This window comes from Gracilinanus agilis, chromosome 4 (genome assembly GCF_016433145.1).
Source record: "Gracilinanus agilis isolate LMUSP501 chromosome 4, AgileGrace, whole genome shotgun sequence".
Lineage (NCBI taxonomy): Eukaryota > Metazoa > Chordata > Mammalia > Didelphimorphia > Didelphidae > Gracilinanus > Gracilinanus agilis.
Genome location: NC_058133.1, coordinates 513,512,242 through 513,530,513, shown reverse-complemented (window position 1 = coordinate 513,530,513; position 18,272 = coordinate 513,512,242). Strand labels below are relative to the sequence as shown.

The 18,272-nt window shown below is 43.5% G+C and overlaps 1 protein-coding gene across 2 annotated transcripts in view; it reads left to right on the top strand.

Moving 5' to 3' along the window:
* The window catches only part of UBE2F (ubiquitin conjugating enzyme E2 F (putative)), a 108,085-nt gene that overhangs the window by 55,428 nt on the left and 34,385 nt on the right, over positions 1 to 18,272 (top strand). For both annotated transcript variants that reach the window (XM_044673325.1, XM_044673324.1), the window contains exons 6-7: positions 4,646 to 4,716; positions 14,717 to 14,774. In XM_044673325.1, coding sequence (XP_044529260.1) covers positions 4,646 to 4,716; positions 14,717 to 14,774 — 129 coding nt within the window. The remainder of the gene's footprint in view (positions 1 to 4,645; positions 4,717 to 14,716; positions 14,775 to 18,272) is intronic.

Sequence of the window (18,272 nt, the reverse complement as noted above, 5' to 3'; positions counted from 1 at the left end):
TTGGAGAAACCATCTTTATTAGGAACACTAGTGGTCCTCATTCAAAAAACAAAACAAAAGAAAACAGAGCATAGTCAGTATAAATAAATTCCCTTTCTGGCTGTCATTATCTGAGCAGTGATGAGCCAGAAGAGATGAACTACTGTCTGTTCACAGCTGAACACCTGACACGGAGCTATGGAAGTCCCAGCTTGACTTTGGGCTACTTGTGTGGCTTTTGGCAAATCTCTTTCTCTGGGACCTCAGTTTCCTCATCCGTAAAGAGAAGGGGGTTGGACTAGCTGACCTGATGGCCCCTCCAGCTCTATATCTATGATTCTATGAAGAACTCCTGAACCTGGAGGCATTTAACTTGATTTTGAATCCCTCTACTATATAATTTAGGAGTGAGATGTAATGAAATGCCTTTTGCCTGCTCTGTTTTTTCCTAATAATAGAACTAGATTTGTCAGAATTACTAATAATAACATTAATGTTAATAGCATCCCTTAAAACCACATGTATTTTCTGTTTGTTTTTTTTTTTTTTTTTTTGGTTTTGTTTTGTTTCATTGTTTTCCTGATCAAATTTCCCTTTAAAACTAAAGCTAAAGTGGGGCAGCCAGGTTTGAAAACCAGGCCTAGAGACAGGAGGTCCTGGGTTCAAATCCAGCCTCAGACACTTCCTAGTTCTGGGAGCGTGGATAAGTCACTTAAACTCTGTTGCCTGGCCCTTATCACTTTTCTGCCTTGGAACCCATATTTAGTAGTGAGTCTAAAATGGAAGGTAGGATTTTTAAATAAAGTTAAAGCCTGTCCGAACTATTATGTGAATAAAATAATGCCCTTTGTAACATGAAAAACATAAACATTTGTTACCTGCTACATGTTAAGGATGTTATAATCTATATTAATTTTTGTATGTATCAAACTTCATGTGTAGCCTAATTTTTAGAATGTTTTGGTGATATTTTAAACTCTCACTCTCACTTTTCACTGCCCCACCCCAACACTAGAGCCCTTCCTTATAACAAAGACATAAAATTAAGCAAACCAGACTAGCCCTCTGACCATCAACTCTAGTTAATCCATACAGGACTACAAGACTTCTGGATATGAAAGTAACTTGGCTCCATCTGGCTCCCAAATTTCCCAGTGTACCCCATTTTATTCTGGAGATGTTCTTTGTTCCGGGTGCCTCCAGCTGAGCATTTCAAGGTTCTTTAAATAATCAGTGGCCACATTTGTTGGAGAAATGCTGGCATAATGGTTCAGTGGCCAGCGGTTTTGAGTTGGGGTAGAAGGTCAGCTCATATCATTAGCACAGGCATAGTCTCCACTAACATTTGACAAGGTATAAGAAATTCTAATTCTAACAATTAAAATAAAGAGTAGGTAAATGTGGGTAAAAAAATCCTTAGAATTGATGCTAAGTATTGGGCCCAAGGGGGAAGGGCGGTAAAAGCTAGGCAACAGAGGTTAAGTGACTTGCCCAGGGTCACACAGCTATAAGTGCCTGAAGCCAGATTTAAACCTACGTCCTCCTGTCTCTAGGTCTGGCTCTCTACTGAGCCACTTAGGGGTCCCTTAAGAATACTAGGATTTTGTATTCTACTAATCAATCCACACCAAATACTTCAGTTCTTATAAATTTTCAAGTTCTAAGTCATTAGGAACTTGTGTTAAAAGATTTACATTTTGTATATCTTATTTTCATACAATGAATGCAATCCTCTGTTTTTTCATATATAAAATGGGGCTAGTAATACTTGCACCCTGCAGAATTATATGAGGGCCGTGCATTTAATTTAGTTAGGTGTTCTGTTTTTTTACATGGCTACTACTTTGGCCTGGAGAGAGAGAGAGCAGAACTTCTGAGGGGCTGGACTTGGGCTACCGGAACCAGGTCTTTTTATTGACATCCTCAGCTTTGAAGCCAATTCTTGTAGAGCCTCCTTAAAAAGAAAAAGAAAAACAACTTGAAAATTACCTACATCCTGAGCTGCTTGCTTAGGTAGCAGTCTTGGATTAATAGCCAGATTTCCCTTGGCCAGAGGACCTGGGAAGAATTGTATTCCTGAATGGAGCTGAGCCATGCTGAGTCATCTCACTCTTGCTTCTTCCTTCTTTATTCTATTTCATCTTTTTCTCCTTTCTATTGAAAGTCTCCTATAGCAGGGGGTGTGGGGGAGTCTCTGATCCCAGCAAAGTTTTTCTTTTTGTTGTTTAGTCATGTCTGACTCTTCATGACCCCACTTGGGATTTTCTTGACAAAGATACTGGATTGATTTGCCATTTCCTTCTCCAATTCATTTGATAGATGAGGAAACTGCAACAGTTCAATGACTTGCCCAGATTGATCTTTATCCATTGTGCCACCTACTTGCCCTAAAAGGTTTTCTAGACATACTAAAATTCATATTAATAAATTCACTTTTTTTTTTTACTTTTAGTGGATTGTTTCATTGGAGAATTCAAGACCGTCTATCCATAAGTTTATCTTTTTTTCATGCCCCAATATTTTTTATTCTCATTGTAAAAACGTAATTTCTTTTTGAATAAATGCTGCAGGAAAGTGGTCCCACCAATCTCAGAAATATAGAGGCATCTTTTTTTTTTTCCTCCTCTTTGAATCCTCTGTGATTAACCTTGAAAATCAATCATTTCAGTAAAAAAGCAAATGGCCTTTGCATGGCATAGTCTATACAGTATTCAGTTTTACTGCTAACGTCATCCTTTCCTCCAAATGACCTTGTATTTAGTTTGTAAGTGTTTAGTACAATATTTTGTGGATAAACACACGTGCACGCGCGCACGCACACACACACACACACACTCACTCAGGCTCAGAATGTTAGCTTACTTACTCAGGGCAGTGACTTTAAAAATTCTAATACTTGATCCTTGATTTTATTTCATATTTTAAAATTATTTAATGCTGACTCATTGTTCTGCCATTTCAGTTATTTCCAATTGTCCATGACCCCATTTGGGGTTTCCTGAGCAATGCTGATTCGTAGATACTTCCAGAAGTAAAAATAGAAAAATGACTCAGAGTGATTCATTGAGTTCTCATTTATCTAGTAGAAAAGGAGAGATTCCATCCAAATACGTTTTCTACCAACTTAATCCTAATACTGAAGACTTCTGAAATTTTATTAAGATTTTTTTTTTCATAGAACTTATTACAAGCTGCTCTTCAGACTTCCCTTCCTCCTTCAATCCAGAGTGTAGACATACTGCAGGCAATAAATCTCTAGGAAACCAATTCCCTTCATAGGAAGCCAGCCCTGTTTTAAAAAGCAAACCTCATAAATCAGGAGATAGAATGTTCCCTGTTTGTGGATGATAAGATGTTGCTAGGCATAACTTCTTTGTTCTAGCCCAGTTTTTAGGGGAAACAGATTGTGAAACCTGTATTCTTATTCATCTTTTTCTCCTCCAGGAGACCAGCCCTCATCCCCTTTTCAGGATCTTCTTTCCACAAGCTAGAACTGCCTAGTGGAAAGAGCCCTGGCTTTGGAGTGAGGATCTTGGTTCAAACCAGGCTCTAGTCCTAATTCCTTTGTGGCCTTTGGTAAATCATTTCATGCTTCTGGGCCTCAATTCCTAATCTTTAAAATGAGAAGAGTCAGACCCTTTTGTCTTTTCCAACTTTAAATCTGTGATCGCACTATAACTAGCAATAAGAAGGAATTTGATCTCTGTCTTTTGCCTTTGTTGACTAACTTGAAACAAAACATGTTCACACTAAAATGTTGCCGAGTCACCTAGAATCATAGATTCTACAATTTAAAAGAGACTTTAGGATCTGCCTTTGGGGGGGGGGGCGGTTCTCATCGCTGACTTGGGAGTCATCCAGGCCCTGCAGCTTCTATCCATTATTCCTGATTTTACTCTCTGGGGATAAAAATAGGAAGGCACACTCTTCTTCCATCCTCAGAGGTGGCCACTACTACATCTCCCTCTTCTAGGCAAAATATTTCTTGAGATCCTTTTCACGTGGCCTGAAGTCCAACCCATTCCCCCTTCTGGTTACCCTCTTTTGAATGGGTCCTATCATGTCTGTGTCATTTCTGAGACGTACGGTCCAGAACTGAGCTCTGTGTTCTAATGAAGATGCTGGGCCTCTCTTCATGGATATTCTGTTGGGAGGCTTCCAAGGCACGCTCTTATTGACTCTTACTGATCATGAGGTCTACTCAATCCTCCCATTTTTGGAAGGAACTATTGTCTAACTATGAGCAACCATCATGGATCCCATTTCGTTGAAGACAGTATTATTTATTTCCAGCTCTAATGTATAGAGTTCATAGTTCTAGAGTCTTGGGATATTGGATGGGAACTTCATCTTCATCCAATCAAACCCCAGAGAGACTTGACCTTTTATCAGAGTTTGGTTAAGATGGCTATTAAATTCAAATAGCCATTTTGCTTATGGGTCCTGGAAACATTCAGGAGTAAAAATAGCAGCAGTGGTTTCTGTCTTTAAGGCAGTTGTACTTTGCATGAGACATTTGGATTTCGGGTTTGGAGAAGAACTTGGCCTCGTAAGCTAAAAAGAGATGAAAGTTGATGTGGGCTGCTGGCAATAATAGAGCCAAGATCATGTTGTAATAGTGACTTGGTTTGAAAATACCATTTTGTAATCTCTCTCTGTTTTGCAGCCTCCCAAAGTAAAATGTTTGACTAGAATCTGGCACCCCAACATCACAGAGACGGGCGAAATATGTCTCAGGTAAGTTTCACTACCTTCTCCACTTCCTATTACCCCTCAGCCAAAAGAAAGAAAGCTCCTCTCCGAGTATATTTGGGAGACATTTGTCATTGGGGCGTTTTCTTATCATTTCTAATTTCCTGTGGACAGCTGGGTCGTACAGTGGATAGAGCACTGGACTTGGAATCCGCTAATTTTCTAGAGTTCAAATCCAGCCAGAGACACTTACTAGTTGTGTGACCCTGTTTGCCTCAGTTCCTCATCTGTGAAATGATCTGGACAAGGAAATGGCCAACCAGTCCAGTATCTCTGCCAAGAAAATCCCAAATAGGGTCACAGAGGTCAGACCCGACTGAAACAACTGAACAGCCACAACTAATTTCCTGTAACCTGTGGTCAGCTACCAAAAGAATGGCTTATGACTTTGTCATAATAAATGTCAGTGGAAGATGGCATTGGCAGCCTGGGGCTGGCAGACAGCCAGGAAGAGAATTTAGTAGTGTGTATTGCATGCCAGCAGGGAGACCTCTGTCAAAAGCGGCAAAATATGTAAAGATTATTTGCATTTCCTTCACTCCTTTAAAGCTCCTGTCTCCTTCCAGGCTCCGCAAACTTCATGTCTGTCTGAATCAGGGCGACAAACACATATTCCCTACTTTTCTAGTCTTGGATTCGATTCTCTTCACTGTCGATGTAAGCCCAGCCCCTGGGCATGACTTTGGTGGAAAATTGCTTTTCTCTTGGATGAAGTTACAGGGAGACAACAGATTCTTGTATGATAGTTTGAATTGTGGGGTCATTACCTCCAGGGGAATTCTTCCATTTCTCACCTCACATCCATTCAGTTGCTCAGTTTTGTCTCTTCCTTCCCAACATTCCTCCCTTTTCTCCACTTCCATAGCCACCATCCTGATTCAGGCTCTCATCTCCTTTTGTCTAGAGTCTGTTGAAGTAGCCCTTTTATCTGTCCTCCATTCCAAGCCAACCTCCACTCAGATGCTAGAGTGATTGTCCTCAATCAGAGAGTGGCCCATGGATCATGTCACCGTTTCATTCCTTACCCAGTAATTCCCACCCCTCTCTCAAATAGAAATCCTTCTGTTTGGCTTCAAAAACTCTTCATAACCTCATCCTTTCCTTCTTGTTAATCTTATAATTTACTCCCCTTCAGTACCCCAGTGAATGGTCTTCTTGCCATTCCTCACGCATACACAGCTCCATTTTGTATCTCTGCTTCTATATTGCCTGTGCCCCTACTGTGTCTCCTTCCTCTTCTCCTCTCAGTTTCCCATCATCCTTTAAGACTTAGCTCACAAGACACCTTCTGCAGAAAGGCTTTTGTGAACATTCAGTCAATGCCTTCCTATATAAGCTTGTTTTGTAATCAGTCTCTGTGAATCTGTGAATTTGCCTTTGCCTTGACATAATGTTAGACACATTGTGAATTCTTTTTTTTTTTTTTATAACCCTCACCTTCCATCTTGGAGTCAATACTGTGTATTGGCTCCAAGGCAGAAGAGTGGTAAGGGTAGGCAATGGGGGTGAAGTGACTTGGCAAGGGTCACCCAGCTGGGAAGTGTCCGAGGCCAGATTTGAACCCAGGACCTCCCATCTCTAGGCCTGGTTCTCAATCCACTGAGCTACCCAGCTGCTCCCTACATTGTGAATTCTTAATAAATGCTTGTTGAGTGACTGATAACTAACTTCTTTAAAATAAAAGAGCCTTTTTTTCTCAGACATCTTGAAGCCCCCAAAACAAAGAAGTAATTTTTCACCGTAACTCTCAGTTACTAAAGAGTGTTACTAAAATCTCAGTGAAGTAGACTGCTAAGAAATGGAATGTGCTCTTTAACCAGAAATCCATTTTTTTAGTCTCATTTACTGTGCGTACGATGATGAGATCATAATTTTGGAGTTGGAAGGGACCTTCAAAATCACAAGCCAAGCTAAGGCTTTCTTTGCTAATCAGGGTTTCTTTTATACTTGAATGTCATTTCAACATCAGCTGAGATAGACCATGGCGAATGGGGATTTGACCTCAGAAAACATGGAAGTTGTTGGATTTTTTTTTTCAAAATCAGTTATTTTCATGTCAGGAAATATTCCTATTGAGAATTCCACCTAGTTAGGTTTTGATTATTTGTTAGTTTATTTCTTTCCATTCTAACATCTCAGGTTAGACCATTAGGCTCATACCCTAGACTGGAAGTTTCTGGAGAGCAGGGACCAGTTCACCATTGTATTTCTATACCCAGTGTCTAGAACAGTGCCTGACTCATTGTAGCCACTTAATAAATATTTGTGGACTCCTTTCTTTTTATTCTTGTTGGACTTAAAAATCCCCCTTCTCTCCTCTGATCGTCCTACTGATCCTGGTCCTGGACTCATATATAAGCTATTGTAATAGCTCTGGTGGGACTTCCTGTCTAAGTTAGGGTAGAGTCATAAAGATGAATTCCACTTAAGCCTGCTCAATTAAAAGAATCAGTCAGAAATCTTTTTTTGGCCTTAGCCTCTAATTAAATAATAATAAGATACTAACTATAGTTAGAAAATATTCCTTCAGTGGTTGATAGCCAAGTGCTGAAGAGAATTTTTGGAACTTTTGAGCCACCCAGGAGTGGGGAAAGATTGGCCCAGGATTTGCCCAAGAACCCACCTTCTCTGGTCGGTTAGTTAAGTTTCTTTCAAGTATAAGGAAAATGTCTGACTTCAGGCAGGTTCATGGAGCTCTCTACACTAAACAGGATCTTCCACAAAATGACAAAATCCATTTGCCATCATGCCCTTGGCCTTGAGCAACTACAAGGACAGGTGAGCAGTTACTGAAGTCTTCTCTCGTGAAGGAGGGTGTTGTAAGCAGTCATCATACCTCTCAAACAATAGGCTTAGTAACTAATGTCTGAAGATGTGCTTTGTTTTCCCATTTTTAAATGTTGTTTCCCTGAAAAAGTTATAATTCATGCCTGAAGAAGTTCTATCCCAAAAGGAGAGCTTAGATACTTCAATTTTCTTAATCAAGATTTTATCATTCTTAGTTCTAAAATATATATATAACTATTCAAGGGGAAACCACTGTGCTGTATGGCATTTGAGAACCTGTACCATGATTTGAAAGTGCCCCTTGCTGCAAGAGCTCATCTCTTTAATCCCACTGTTTGTCCATTGACATTATGGGTGTGGGACATCAGGCGCTGGAATGCCCACACAACCTTGGAAGAGTTAAAGTTGTGAATAGCTCAAGAGAGGAGTGGAATGGCCTTGTGGTCCTCAGGCTCCATTTAGCCCATGGAGTGGCAAGAAGTCATCATCCGCAATGAGCTGGAACAGAGAAAGAAGAAGCAAGAGAGAGAAGCAGTGAATGAATTACTGGAAGGCTACATTGGTGCCCACAAAATGATGGAAGCAAAAGTACCTGTGTTGTTTTTTTAACTCTTATTTTCTGCCTTAGTAGTAAGTTGTAAGAGAAAAGGGCAATTGGGTTTTAGTGACTTGCCCAGGGTCTCACAGGTAGGAAGTGTCTAAAACAAGATTTGAACCCAGGTCCTCTTCACACCGGGCCTGGTGCTCTATCCATTGAGCCACCCAGCTGCCCAGAATTCACAGATGTTTGAAAATCTCAGAAGTAACAATTACTTTACCTTTCCATTTAAAAAAAATTCTTTTATTTTAATTTTGTTTTAAACTTGTCCAAAGTATACTAAAGAGAATGGGAGGGCTGTTGATTGATTGGTTCATGTAATATTCTTTGCAGATGGGTCTCTTAGTTTTGATTAAATGCTTCAGAGAATTAAAATTTGCTCTCAGCCAACATTGAAGTGATGGACATCATTTCTCTATGACCTAGAGAACAAGAGTCAGCCTGGGCTTTCCACAGAAGCATGCTGTAGCCATTCTAGGCCATTGTCACAGAATCCTGAGGGCTATTCCACTAAAGAGTGAATGAAGATGCAGCTAGATGGCTTAGTGGATGGATAGCCAGACCTGGAGACAGAAGGTCTTGAGGTCAAATCCCCATAAGACTGTGTTACCCTGGACAAGTCACTTAACCCCCATTGCCTAGCTCTTACCGCTCTTCTGCCTTGGAGCCAATACATAGTACCGAGTCTAAGATGGAAGGGAAAGGGTTGGGTTTTTTTAAGTGAATGGCACTATTTTTATTCTATTTCAGAAAGTCTCAGATTTGTTCAGCCAAATTTCTAATACTCTGTTTCCAGAACTGTCCCAAAGAGAAGCAGCAGGGCACTGAGAACCTGTTGTGGGCCTGTGATCAAATGGAATATCTAGGCTCTGGTTCCCAGCAGAAAACGCTTCCTTTCTATTCAGCTTCCAGGCAAGAGGATATGATTAGATAATAAGGCATAATTTACTTCCCTGTTATTTGACAAATCACGACAGCCTTGTTTCATCCTTTCTTTCTGTGGATGAAATGAATTCTGAGCTATCCTGGGATGGAAGTTGAAATGCTATTTCTGTCAGAAATTGAACCATCATTGAATGACTGAGGGTGGAGGGCTGGGGTCTCCTTTAGGGTTTAAGAAGAGTTTAGGTCTGGTTTTCCTCCAATCCCCACAGTAATCCAAGGTAATTCTTTTTTTTTTTTTAAACCCTTAACTTCTGTGTATTGTCCCATAGGTGGAAGAGTGGTAAGGGTAGGCAATGGGGGTCAAGTGACTTGCCCAGGGTCACACAGCTGGGAAGTGGCTGAGGCCGGATTTGAACCCAGGACCTCCCGTCTCTAGGCCTGACTCTCAATCCACTGAGCTACCCAGCTGCCCCCTCCAAGGTAATTCTTGTAGCCTGCCCTACAAACAGCTCTCAAAGCCCCTGCCTGGTCCTTGTTGCCTCTGTGGAGTCATGAGGGAGACTAAAGGGAGAAGAGGTCACTGGGGCCTGGCTGCCCTCAGCCATGTGTCGAATCAGAGCCTCAGGGGGTCATAGCACAGGTATTGAGGTTATTGTGAGGGTGGCTTTGTTCCCGGAGGTTTGAAACAGGTTGGGCTTTCTCCTGAGACATTTAATTCTATCGAGATAATGGGAATCGCAATGACTAGCTGGTATAACAAAATCCACTCACTTCTTTCCAAACCCCTCACCGCATCTCTTGGCATAAGCAGACCCCACCGGGAGGGCCATAGACTGTCTTCTCGCTCTTCTTTTTCTGTCTTCCTCTAAAACTCTAGCGTGTAAATGGGGAGGGAAGAAAGATGACTCCAGAGCCAGGTCTGAGTGTAGGGGCCTTGCCCCACAGGCCTTTAAGGAGGCTCCTTAAGGATTCAACATTGTGCCTTGATATGCGCAAAGAGAACTCGGAAATGGAGCATCCATCAGAGCAGCCATTTAGCCATTCAGCCTTTAGCCGAGCCGTGCTGCCTACTGCGCCATCGGGGTAAACTGTTGTCCAGCCTTCTTCAGCCTCCACATTGTGTGGTGTAATGGAAATAACCAGGGAAGTAGACTGAAATATTAAAATGTGGGTCCAGAAGGGTGTGAGGGTGACAGGAATGACAGATGACAGGACCAAACAAGGTTGGGAGACCAGGTTTAACTACTAGGAGGTGTCTGTTACTGAAGTGGCAGTCAGGCCCCAACTGCCACTCTGCAGTATCTAGTCTAGGCCTATGGAAACCAGCAAGTAAAGGCAAGAGTTTTATAACACTTTTAATCAGGAGCAACTAAGATAAAGGATGGGAATAGGGGTAACTACACTCTTCAAACTAGGGGCAAACCCAGGGTCAGGGAAGAGGCTTCTCTACACTAACCGAGACCTAAGCGAGACAGGGCCCAGAGAAAAGCAGGATTGAAGTGGATATCCTCACGGTAGTGTTCAGCCTCACTCCAGTGGTGTTTTCTGCTCCTCCAGGACCACCTGCTGTACTCTTCCAGGTGGGTAGATTCTGGGAGCTGACCCAGCCCAAGTTGACCTGCAACTCAGGTTGGGATTAGTAGTCTCTACCAAAATTCCCCCCAAGTAGGTGACGGTCTTTCCACAGAATCACTGGTAAACTGGTGTCTCCTAGGGTGAGTTGCTGCTTGCCCCAACCACCATGGAGTCTCTCTCAGTGAGCAAAAAAGATACTTCCTGCTTCATTCCATCTTGGAATTCTCCAGCCCCTCCTGCTAGGTCCACATAAACTATATATAAACTAATAACTAAGTAATCCTCACAACAGTGGTTATCCACACTTTATCCGCCATCTCCCAGTGCTCTGCCCCTGTGGACACTCACAGCCACCATCATCTTCCTGGCCTTCGTCTCTTCTCGCCTGGACTATCGCAGTTGTTCTCTTTATGGGTGAAGGGATCGCGTGACTTAGAAAGGGAAGGCACCTTAGATGAACCCGAAAGGCTGAGAGCTGCCGAGGCCCACCTGTACCTGTTGTACCTGTTGGAGGAGGGATTTTAACTCAGGGGCTCTGGTTCAAACGAAGTCATTTTGCCAGATTTTCCTATATTAGTATTTTCTATTTCCTATATTCTAATTCCTATATTCCTATATTAGTATTGGTCATAATATTTTAGTGGCATCATTGTGAAATGATGTTAGCACAGGCAGCCCTGCCTTGGTTTACCTGGGCCCTTTTAAGGAATCTCTCTGAGGACCGGAAAGGAGATTAATGGAAAGGAATCAAGCCATATATTTCATGCCCTTTCCTAAATGCATAAAATGTCGAGATGAATTTTTAGGCCTTTGACCTGGACTCGTGCCCTAAAGTTTTCTGAGTGACAGGGATGCAAAAAGAAGGCAACCCTTTTGACCCAACAAACTTTTTATTACACTTTTTATTTATAATTAATTTTAAAAGCTATTGTTACCTGACAGGAAAAATCGAGGATGTGAAGTGAATTCACGGGTCATTGATTTAAATCTGGAAGACTTACTAGAAGTTCCAGGCCTCGCCAAGGGCCTCCCAGCTAATAGATATCACAGATGAGTTTTGAACTGAGGACTTTCTGATGCTATTTCTCGCTTCCCCTCTGCTCCATACAACTTAGCTGAGGCAGTGTTCCCAAGGGCCACCTGAGCCAGATTAAAATATAATTGGGAAATATTTAACAGAGTAAATAGAAATGTAGCCCAACCCAGATAACGTTACATTTAAAATTAAATCATTGTTCGCTACAGGGCTCCTTATATACACATTGGTGGCCCATGTTTCTGTTTGAGTTTGACACCCCTGGCCTTCGCCACACTTCCTCTGCAATAAAGCTGCTGCTTTCGCATGGGAATGCTGGAGGAGAAGCCCCAAACCCGTGTCCTCTAGGAGCTTATTTGCCTCTCTTTGGAAACCTTTTCAAGCAAGAAATCTGATTATCAAAAAATTACAGAGGATGATGAAAAATGCAAGAGTAGGTGTCCGGCCTGCTTTGCGGGGGTAGAGGCAGAAGGGCTTCAGCTCGTACCAGTAAAACTTTCCAAGTTGGTGCATCCACCCTGGCCTAGCAGAAGTGGTGACTAGAGCCTTCGCATCCTTTATGGGCTCCTAGGATTTTGAGGCACACGTGGCCTAAAGGGCCCCCTCCTTCTCCTCCCTCCTCATTGTACAGGTGACAGCTGAGGCCATTGGGAGAGGCCCAGGGCCTTGGCTTCACACTTCGTGCTCCCTCCAGGGTAGAATAGTGCCGCCCCTCGTGCCCCCCTAGCCTGAAAGCCAGCCTCCTCACCCTGGCATCCCTGGTTGTAATAGATTGCCGACCCTCCGGATAGACCAAATAAGAAGAGCTGTAAAAGGTCACACCACTTAGACATGTGAGCAGGAAAGAAGCAATGTCCATCTGTCTGTCTGTTGTGGTGACTGCCCAGAGCTGTGTGCTGCTGATTTGATTCCTGCATGGTGTCAAGGAGGAGGAGGAGGGGCACCACCATGAAAATCACACTTTGGAGCCTAGAATGAATCTTAATTTGTCTGAGTGAGACAGATCTGCAAGCCTCTGCTTTTTTTTCGGCTGCATAAACAACCCCATGGCAGTAAGGTCATCAGAAAGGCGCCGCCACTAGGAGGCAGCTTAGTTTGGTCAAATGAGCATTTGACTCATCAGAAGACAGGTTTGGGTCCTTTTTATTAGCAGAGGATGACCTCACTGAGCCTCATTTTTGTCTTCTATGAAATGGGGTTGACAATGTCTGCTTTACTACGTGACATTCTATCTCCTTTGTTTGGGGGACAATAGCTGAACTGTGAATCGGCAGGCATCTTCAGAACATCTGCAGGGTGCCAGGGGTGGGCTCTAAAGAGATTTCTAGCCCCGATCTTGGGCCCTTCTTTTTTTCACGGCAACCTGAGTGCCAATGGCCACCAAGCCCTTAATTTTCTTAGCTTCTCCTGCCCATCCCTAGCCTTGCCCTATTTTCCCTTGAAGGATGAAGATGGGCCCGGCTCTTACTTGACTCCCCAGCTCCTTCCTGGCAATCATGTCAGCCACTCTTCCTTATCAGCTTCTCTTCACCATCCTCAGGTGACAGGACAAGATGTGGTTCTAGGAACCCAGAACTAGTGACAGAAATAAAGGGAGGAGGACAGGGTGCCAGAAAGGAAGGTCTCGGGCTGTTCCCCAGTGTTGTCACTGGGCTCCCCAGACATCACCTCCACTGCTGCAAACAGAATATTGATGAATATTGACCCTGGATTATAGTCCCAGAGTTCTGGATTTGTGTCTATAGATATCGTTTGCCTGCGTTTCTGTTTGCTACCTGCCAAAGTTAACAAGTAACGTCATAGGAAATGTGGGGCAGAAGGAGAAGAAATGTCACATCCACAAATGCACAACTGAGGGCATTTCAGAAGCTCATTTATCCAGAATGTACCCTGACCAGAAATAGGGTTTAGATTTCAGTGTTTTCCTCAAAAGAAAAAGATATTCTTGTTTTCCATTTTCCTCATTTCTTTTTTCTTTTCTTTAAACTCTCACCTTCCTTCTTAGAAGTAATACGGTGTATTAGTTCCAAGGTAGAAGATCAGTAAGGGCTAGGCAGTGGGGATTAAATGACTTGCCCAGGGTCACACAGCCAGAAAGTGTCTGCTTCCAAATTTGAATCCAGGACCTCCCTTCTCTGTGCCTGGCGCTCCATCCACTGATTCACATACCTACCCAATTTTCTTCATTTCTAAAAGATGTCTGTGCCCTTCTGCCACCTGGTGGACTCAAGAAACCTACTTTCCAGTTTGTCTGAAAATTGTAAGCAAACTAGCTAGACCAATTTATGTTTGATTGAGAATACTTAAAATAATGTTATGATCGCCTAAAATATTATCACAAATTCTTCAATAAAAATAAAATCAATAAAAGCCACTTCCCAACTATCTCCTGGTTCTCTGCTGCTAGACAAAGAAGTGGAAAGGAAGAGTAAATGAACTACTTTCTGTAGATGACTGGCATCGTCGGTGCCTGGAAGGAGAGTTGCAGCAACTTATCACAAAATGCCATTCCCTGAATCGTTCCAAGGTGGGGGTGATGTACTTATCTTTCAGCCAAGATGATCAAGCTCTGCCCCTCCATGGGCACACGATGAGGGCCACAACATCTGGCCAGTGTGTGGCTCCTAATTGGGAGAGGGAGAGAAGGAAAACCTTGAGGAGGACAGGGAGGAAAGAACACACTGCTCCGAGGTCCCTTCAGTAAAAAAGTTGGGGGAAAACCCACCCCAAAATGGAAGTTTGTGGATTCACAAAGATGCTCCTGTCTGGAACCTAGTCATGAGCCAGAGGACTGAGACACAGTCCCATCTTGGAGGATCGCTGGCTGTTTCCTGCTGGAGGCTTGTGAGGACGGAATATTCAGGGCGGTGTTCCTGCCCACTCAGCTCTGCATGGTGCCTCCTGCTCAGGAGAAGGGCTAGTGACCCAGCTGGAAAAGAGTGACCCTGGGTCTTTGGAGAGAGCAGACCCCAGAGCAGGCAGTACAAAGCTTGAGATATTGACATGGGGGGGGTCTGTGAAATTCACCCCGTCCCCCCTCCAGTGTTGGTAAGATGAACCCCCTCTCTGAATAAGCCGTGTGTGTGTTTTTCTGTCTCTTTCAGCTTGCTGAGAGAACATTCAATCGACGGCACTGGATGGGCACCCACGAGAACATTAAAGGTACCGAGTCTCTTTCACTTCCTCTTTGCGCTGCCCCTGCCCCCTCCCTCAGGCCACTCCAGGGTCTTTTCTCTACCACCCGGCTGTAGTCCTGGAAGAGCCTTGGGCTCTTGGAAGAAGCAGGCCCAGAGGAAGTGAGCACAGCAAGAGGCAAAAGGAGACCAGAAGCCGAGGTTCCAACTGCTGGAACTTGCCCCCTTAGGGAAAACCCTGTGCTGCCTTCTCTGGCCTTTTCCCCCTCCCAGGCTCTGCTGTACCCTCTTGTGCAGCTGGTCTTCCCTGGTAGGGAATGGGCTTCTGCAGGGCTGGCCTCGTCACCTTAGTGGATGCTTGAGGTAGGCGGCTGACTATAGCCCCTCACTGAAATGCCCTTTTCCTCTTCTGGGCCCATCCTGTGACCTTCTGTATTTATGTTCCTCTGAGTATGCCTGACCGGCTTCTCAGCTCTCCGAGAACCTTGCACAGCCCCTGATCTTTACCCTGATTGAACACCCCGTACCCGGGCAGATGAGGCCCAGAAGCATTTAAGGCATTGCAGAAGGTCAGTCTCTTATCAGGACTTCTGCAGAACCAGGCTTTGAGGACCAAGCCCAGCCCTTCCAGGCTGCCTTTTGCCTTGGACTCAATAGACATTTAATAAATGCCTGTTGAATTCAATTGAATTGGTTTCTAGTTGAAAAAAAAAAAAAGGTTGGAAGCTTGAATAGGATGAATTGGGGGGTCCCTTGACTTTTACCGAGGGCCTGTTGTGTGCAGAGCACTGTGAGGAAAGCCTTCAGATAACTCAGACCTGTGGTCCAGGCAAGGGGGAAAGTGTGTGTCCAGGGCATGTCCAGGTCCTGCTCCCTCTTGGGGAGCAACAGAGAAAATCGTAGATCCAAATGGCTAATTGCCCTTTTTTTTAACCCTTTACTTTTTGTCTTAAGAGTTGATACTGTATATTGGTTCCGAGGCAGAAGAGTGGTAAGAACAGGGCAGTGGGAGTTAAGTGACTTACCTGCTCTTCATTCACTAAGCCACCTGGATGCCCCGTCTAAAGGACTTCTTAAAGGAGTTTGGTCTGTCCAAACCACACCGGCTAGATGAAGGATTCTTAGTGTGGGAGGGAACTCCTAGATCATAGCCCATGTGGCCTTCAGTTGGTAAATCCTAGCGAGTTGCCTGGGGCCCATAAAGAGACAGGATTTGAACCCTGGTTTTCCTGATTCCATCCCCGACATTGTCCACTGTTCCATATACATCCTCCAAGTGAATCAAAATGGTTTCAGTGATAAATTGGCCTGTCTTCATCCTTATAGAATTTAATATGTGTTTATTCTCTTTTGTTTAGATAGTTTTAGGAAGAAACATTTTGATATTCAGAGGTGTCCATCACATGTCCGTGTCCCATGGATCCGAGGAACAGATGATGTGTGATTCTAGCTGTAAGGCAGCGGAGGGTGGGAGGCAATGGATAGAGTGCTGGACCTGGAGTCAGGAAAGATCTAAGTTCAAATCTAGCCTCAGTCACTTACTAGCCATATGGCCCTGGGGGTATCATTTCATTTTCCTCATCTTCATTTATTTGTTTGTACATTCATTTGCCTCTTTTCTTAGCTGTCAGATGGAGATGATACACACCGAATTCCCAGGACTGTTTTCAGGATCAAATGAGATAATATTTGGAAATAACTCACACAGTGCCTGGCACATAGTAGGCACTATATAAATACTAGCTATCATTATTGTTGTTGTTGCCTCCATTTGGCTCTCGGATCAAAAACAAGAGGCCTCTCCATTTCTGTGGGCGAGCTTATGGGACTGATGTTTATGCTTAGTAGAAAACTGTTTTTTCACTTTCCATGCCTGTTTTTTGGCATGATTTTCTTTTTAGTGTTTCCTCCTGGGGTTTCCCAGAGTTCTGCACTTTAATTTTCATTGTGAGTGTCATCAGGTTGTCTGAAATAAAGAGAAAAAGGCCCCACCAGATCCAGCCTTAGCAGGTGCTTAGAATAAGTATAGCCAGTTCCAATCACTGAACTGTCATTTTTTAATGTCAAGATTATGACAGAGCAGTTGTTTTCTTATTGTTGTAGCAGGCTTGTAGCCTACAGGAAACCACTGATGCAGAAGCCACTAATTCCAGATTCCTTTAAAAAGAGAAAACTCATGAACCAAGCAAACAAGAGACCTCTTTGAGGTCTCTGCTAGTGCTGTTTGTTCTCTGGATTTTTCCCATCATGTCATCAGAGTCATCAGAGAACGCTGCTCATTCTTATTTGCTAAGGTTGTCTTGGCAAGAAAGCCCAGTTTATTGCAGTTTAGAGTACAAGCCACTAAAAGGCTTCATTCTCTACATTTGCCACAAGCCTAGACAGGAGAGAAGCACCAGCTGGCACATAGAGAAGTGTGTCTGTGGGGCGTTGGGCTTCTGCTTATGAGCCACTTCCCCAAGAAAACATATGCTCATTCAGAGTTTGGCCTTGGGGACAACTTGTTCTATTGTAGGAGAAGGGACAGGATCTTTCTGCTAGTTCATCTGTGGCAGCACCAAAGGCTCTTCTCTTTTTGTTGTCCCTCTACGAGAACTGAGATAAAAGAAGGCAAAATAGAGAGGCTAGTTGGGAATGCCAGTTTAATAATGAAATACCGCCTCCTTCGAAATGGCATCACTTGTGTGAAGGAAGGAAAACACAAGATCTGGCCTTCTCCCCCACCCCACAGAGATATGAGGTAGTTCATAACTTCGGTTACAGTCAATTTAGCTGCTGATTTTTTCTCATTACAATTACCTTAGATTATGAAACCATTTGTTTCACATCACTAAATGATTCAGACAATTCAGATCATAAATTAGATCTGGCCTTGCTTGGCCTTTCAGACAAATGGATTTCTCTCTTAACTTTATTCTGCTAAAATACTGTTCATCACTCTAGTCATTTGGGAAGGAACAGAATCCAAACCAAGCTGAGGAAAATCTCTAGGGATGAGTTCTGAAGCTATTGAGTAGCACCTCCGCCTTGTTCCCTCCCCCTGCCCAGCTTCAATCTCTCGCATCATCAGTTGTTCAGTATTGGCCCTTCCATGCCCTTGAATCTTGTCGTTTTGATGTTGGCATGTGACTAGACGCCTGGCACTGCTCATTCACTCTTAAAATGAAAGCCGGCTATTCTCTGGTCAAAGGCCCAAGAAGGCAAGTGGTGGAGCTGGGCTCTAGACCCATTTAAATCAATGCTGCTGCTCCTGCACAGTTTGAAGTGGGGCAATAACCAAGTCCAGGTCTGTGTCAGATCTGAGCAAAGCAGATGGTGGATGGCAGCTAAGGAAACCTGCAAGCCCCATGCCTTCAGGACCCCAAACCTTGGTCATTCAGGTGGCTGACTGACCCCAGCTCCCTCTTTTGTTATCCAGCAGCCTGCCTGGCTCTGGCCTTCAAGACATTCATACATACAATCCAGAATATTCTGTAATTAGAAGGACAATGAAGACTTTACCAAGGTGCCATCTCTCATAAAATTT